General features: G+C 36.5%; 1 protein-coding gene across 1 annotated transcript in view; it reads left to right on the top strand.

The window, feature by feature from the left end:
• LOC106526389 (transient receptor potential cation channel subfamily M member 5) overlaps positions 1 to 4,977 on the top strand; it is a gene marked incomplete at its 5' end in the record, with an annotated part of 34,607 nt that extends 29,630 nt beyond the window's left edge. The window contains 2 exon segments of the mRNA XM_014020986.1: positions 419 to 512; positions 1,686 to 4,977. Of these exon segments, the coding sequence (XP_013876440.1) occupies positions 419 to 512; positions 1,686 to 1,711 (120 nt within the window).
• Positions 4,978 to 6,048: the final 1,071 nt, after the last annotated feature.

Below are 6,048 nucleotides of genomic sequence, written 5' to 3' on the forward strand. Positions count from 1 at the left end.
TTCTTATGTAGACCAATTGTAAATTTGCGGAAATTAAATAAATCATAAATTTCCATGATTAAAGAGAAAAAACTTTCAATATTTAACAGCAATATAGACATGATTCTTCCTAATGAACTGACTTTAAAACTCCTCAATGTTTGTTTGTTTGTTTGTTTGTTACACATAAACTTTGTGTTTAATTTAAAGTTTTATGTTGTGTTGTGTTTTTAGGAGATATTTTCTTCTTTGACTCATCTTTGGCAAAATGTTTAAATTATTCAGAGGRATCTGATATATTTTTCTGACTAAAACTGATAGAAACAGATGTATTCTTGCTGACTCTTCAGAATTAGTTGGTTTGTGTGAGTCTGTTGGGTGGCTCATGATGTGTCTAGTTTCTGTGCAGTTGTCAGTTTTGTCTGTTCATCTCCTCCAGCTGGACTTCTGCTGCAGCGCCCTCTCCTGGATGACTGAAGCTCTGTCTCAGAGTAACCTGGTTCAAACCAAGAAGCCGGCTCCATCACTCAAAGGTAGACCTCTCAGTCCTCTAACACATATCCAGTCACGACGTGACAGACAGTAATGTTTTTGCAGGTATATGTGTGAGTGTGTGTCTGCTACAAAAAAAATCTCATGAAAAAAGACAGATTTTAAAAAATTGCATAAAGCAATCATCAGCTGTTCGTGTCTCTCTAGTATCAACACTGTACAGACATCACTGGATGTTTTACAACTTTTGAGTCTAGCCAGTTAAAAAAGGCTGCTCATAGCCATCTGACCTGAACACAACGTTTACTTTAAACTCTCAAGTCATTTTTTACATTTTTTTTTAGTCTCAGCTAATAAAACACCATGAGTTATTKGTGTGGCAGACAAAAACTATTTCATAAACCTTTTAAATGCATTGCTTTTGAAATGTGTTTATCTGCATGTGCAAATAGCTGCAGCAGCAACTAGATGCATCATATCTAGCACAGTGATAGAAAATTGAAAACTGTGTAAAACCTATTATAAATTCATTGAAAATGTGAATATTGGCATTTTAAGACTGAAAAAACTGAAATGGGCCCTCTAAAACTAAAGTCTTGAACTTATAATGGTTCATCCAGGAGGACATAGCAAATCCTATAATTTAAACTTTTACACCGCTGTCAGTTTAACAGTACTTGGCTAGATATTTTATGAAACAATGGCTAAAACTGACCTTAGACTGCAGTAAAAATGTGCTCCAGGTAGCAGCTGTTTCAATTACTGCTGCAAATAAGCACAGAATTACATGTAAATTAATGGCTAGTTGAAGCTTAAAGTCAATGAACTTTAGGGAATAAAGACATGTCAAGATGGCAGCAATTTATTTTGGTTTAAGTGTGAATTAAAGTCATAATTAAACTATTTATCCAAACTGAGGTTGTTTGAAAAATTATCTACAAGGTGAGAAATTAATTGATTGTTTTACATAAATCCACCTCTTCAAACCATCAAAATAACCCYCTATACCCTTTAGTTGAATCGTCCTGCTGTTCAACTAAAGAAAGAAACTGCTAAAAGTWAGGGTTGGTCAAAGCTTTAGTGTCATGGTTTTTTTTAAATAAAACTTAATGGTGATCTGGACTAAAGTCAGCCAGTCCCACTCTAAAGGATTCTGTTCAGGAAAGTTTTAATAATTGCCTTTTTTTCTTTTTTCTTTTTTTTTCTTTTTGTAGAAACTACTGCAGTGTCTCCAAGCTGACTCACTATATTTGAAGATGAAGTTCACCACCACTGAGAGTGACTTCAACCTTGGACATTTTTAACCTGCAGATCTCAACTGACAATAATTACCATTTAAATTACCCTAAACCATGTCCATTTTCACATCTAAAACTAGCGTAGTTTTTGAAGAAAACAACTTTTCTTAAAAATATTGTTAAAATTTTGTCTCTCGTCATGAAAAGAGATGAGACATGTCTTTACATCCCTAGAGAAAAATTAAGCTGGTCGATATGTGCATTTGTTTATATACATATTTTACATCTTGTCGTCATTTATTTTGTTTTGCACTATATATTGTTTAGGGTGAATTATTTTATTTTATTTTTACATTTATTCTTATGCCATGCATTACTGCTGCACTCAGCCTGCCACACCTACCCTCACCTGTTCCCACTCAGCAATCAACCTGGGTCTGTCTGCCATATTGTGGGTGTCCCAGTGTCTCCTCATGGCTCCTTGTGCTGCTTTGGATTGTGTGTGCTTGTTTTGACTGCCTCATCGGTCCAACTATTGTGAAATGCACCAAAGCTCCGGAGGGTGTGGCTGAGTGGTTAGACCAATGCTGTCTCACTCTGAACATGAACAAAATGAAAAGTGTGTTTGTCTCTAAAACTAAACTACACACTTCAAATRCAAATATTTACATTAAGGAGTAATTAATACTATATGACTGAATTTAAATAACTTGGAGTTTTATTGGATCTAAATCTTAATTACATTCTTAAAAAAATTGTAAAAAAAAAACAACACATTTGTTTTCTGTTAGCATCAAGGAAACACATCTTGGGTTGTTTTCCACACCTTATGTGTTGTTAAATGTGTCAAATTGAACACAAAAGTGCTGGGTTGGGACTCATTTTGTGTTGATGCTGGCACATCTGTTTTAAGAGTGTACAAGAAATGCATCAAAAAATGTCACAAACTGTTAAATATATCTGTCACGTTTTAGCGTATCAAACCCACCGTGTCAATGGAACCATCCAAAATACGAATGCATGCAGTCATTTTTTGTACACATTTTATACTTTCTTACATGTTGGGGACAAGCCAACAGTAAAACATTTAGAATCTTTATACAAACAGGCCCTTTAATTCATTGACACAAAGACCTGTCAACATCACCGCTGTGAGATTATGTAGAAACTAAAGATTCATACATTTAAGAATTTTGGAATATTCTTTATCTCATTCTTTCATATGTAAATATAAATATACATTCACACATGTATGTATGGAGAGAGAGCGTGTAAAATTTCAAATAATTTAGGACCAAATATCTATCTATTAAAAACCAATATCTATGCAAAACTGTAGAACTCATCRAGCAGCTTTTTCTGTTAAAGCCATCGCTCAATAAAATGCTGCTCCTGATCCAGTAAATACGGCAGCAGAATGGGGCCATTTTCCGCTTGTAATTATTTTCCATGGTTGTCTTGTTACGTCGTTATCCTGAAATAACGTAGGGTGTTTTCTTGAGATAACGAGTTATGGTTTTCTTGTGCATCATTCAGTAATCATGGAGACGGCCCGATCCCCTCAGCTGGTGACCGACAAAGTTGATTATATCATCAAGATCACTGTGTAAACACCTGCTGATCTCCAGTCGGGCCAGCTGTCTCCTTAAATGACGATGGTTGATATGAAAGTTATCTGTAGACAAAGAAATCACAATTTCTGCCTGTTTAATACAAAAAATGACACAAAATTATGAACAAATAATAAGGCTGCATTCAGGGCAAAGTCACCCTTGCAAAAGAGATCTACGATCTCAATGGTATTTGCCTGGTTATGGTGAATGAATGAATGAATGAATGAATGAATGAATGAATGAATGAATGAATGAATGAATGAATGAATGAAAGGGGGACCAGGCCATCTCCATGGTTACTGAATGAGACACGAGGAAAACCATCTGGAAATTACCTTGTCATCTCGGGAAAATGGTCATCGTTATCTCATGATAACGACACAATTAACTCGTCATCACGACATAAAGAAATATGTCGTCATCTCAAGAAAACCATGGGGGAAAATTACTTGCGGAAAATGGCCGCTCTCGGCTTCCGTAGGTAAAAACCTGCACTTCTTTCTTTAGTTTAAAAATATAATATAAAGAATTATCCCACATCTGCTCAATACTTCAATCACTACATTTTATTAGGTAATCAACAACTTCAGTTACTCTTAACAATGGGGTTGGGYGTGTTTTTAATTAATTTGTGAAATATTTGTTTTTATTGGTTTAATTGAGGTGGGATGTTTTTATTTTTACTGATGGAGTTATTTATTGTTTAGGGGGACTACAGTTGAAAATTAGCCCAAGGATAAATCTGGGGCAACATATTAAATGTTTCAATAGTTGGTATTGTACACTGTCTTTATTAGATCAAGTTAAATGAGCAAAAATGTGTTTTCCTTGTTCATCTCTATTTTCTTTACTAACTTTATTTCCACATGTTTCAGACATTTTAAAACAGAATGTTCACTTCCTTTAAGACAGACACATAAACATGATGTTTATGTAATGGAACTTTGTCATCTAAAGTATACTCMAAACCTGAATTTGATTTTGAAATTGATTCTTGAATCTGAACTGGTTCTTGGTTGTTCTTCTCAAAAAAAAAAATCTCCTGAATTTTTTGTCTAAAAACAATAAGGTAGCATGACTTGGGTGTGTAAAATTTCATCTAAATGAACCACCAGACTTCTAAGACAATGTCTCTTGAACAGAYATGGCCTAAGTAGAGATGTTTACCCATTGTGCACAGCTCCATGTAAAGCATTTCAACACAAACACCTCCTCCCAGCTGTCAACACGGTGGTGAAGGGCTGATGGTTTGGGCTCTTTGCAGTAACTGAGTGGTCCATGAACTCCTCTGTAAATCAAAGTGTTCTAGAGTCAAATGGAAGTCCATCTGTCTGACATTTGAAGTTTGGACCAAACATGGGTCCAACAGACCAAAGAACCCAAACACAACAGCTGATCCACAACAGAACGGGTCACAAAGAAAAGAATCAATGCRCTTCACTGGTCCAGTCAGAGTCCAGAGAACTGAAGAAAATTTTCATTATAATAACCACTGATGGCCTTCATCTCAGTGCTGAAGTATCACTCTGTACTGTTTACATGTAGAAGCCACAGTTTAAGGTCTTGTGTGTACTGTATACTGAGTCATTAGTACAGAAAAGTATACAAAAATTAATATTTTTACATGAATAAACATATTCTGCATTTTGTGGAAACAGAATTCAAGAGYACTCTGTAACGAGCCTTCAACAAGACTGTTCAAGTTTTTGGGGGAATGAAATGCTGACAATGCAGTAGCCTAAAATCAAAACCTATTCTAACCAGACCAGAACAAAACCTAGAGAGATTGATTGATTGATTGATTGATTGATTGATTGATTGATGCCTTTATTGTCATTGTACAGAGCACAATGAAATTACATTTAAGAACACCCATTCACATGACAAAAACATGGGGAAACAGGTGTTCATGTCATGCAGCAACCAGCAGGGGTCGCCCTACCTTTAAAACGAAAACCGAAAAACCACAGAAGGTTGGATGAGGGAAAAAAACATCATATTAACGAAATATGACACACTATGGTGTTTATGAAAAACAAATACTCTACAAATAAGAGCACATTTATTAGCCAGAGGAGTAAGTAGTTTAGAGGAAATTAGTCAGAATAATCCAGCTTCACAAAAGATAAACCCCATAGTTCAGCCAAGTTCAGAATATTGTTGAGTTGTTCATTCTGTGAAGCTCCAGGTTGACCTTCAGGAAAGATTAAACGGGATGAGAGAGTGAGAGGTGGGGGTAGGAGCCTCAAGTCGACGTAAACACCAGGAGAAATTTGATCCACCGCCTGGAGGGGGCACAAATCTGTAATCTGCTGTTTGGGAACCAGAAGTACTTTTGGGCTGGCAGACAATAACAAATTTTCATCTGTCTTAATGTTCGCTGGTATCCAATGTGGCAAATCCAATCAGACAAATAATGTGAACAATCCCGCCGAGCCGAGCTATCAGCTTTCTCCAAGATCAATTCCATCTGGCCAGTCAAGTCCAGGAACCACAGCCGGCCCGAGACCCTCAGCAGAACCACTTGCAGACCGAGTCCAGCTCGCTCAAGGCAAAAGTCTGATTGCTAAAAGTACGGCAATCCTTCATGTTGGTCAGGCAGCCAGGAAATGGCCCGAATAGCCACCGACACTGTTTTGCAGAACACCAGGAGACCACCAAGCCAATCTGTAGAATCCAGTGATCGAATCCAAATATATACAGTGGTTTGCAAAAGTATTCATACC

The sequence above is a fragment of the Austrofundulus limnaeus genome, unplaced genomic scaffold (assembly GCF_001266775.1).
Source record: "Austrofundulus limnaeus strain Quisiro unplaced genomic scaffold, Austrofundulus_limnaeus-1.0 Scaffold274, whole genome shotgun sequence".
Lineage (NCBI taxonomy): Eukaryota > Metazoa > Chordata > Actinopteri > Cyprinodontiformes > Rivulidae > Austrofundulus > Austrofundulus limnaeus.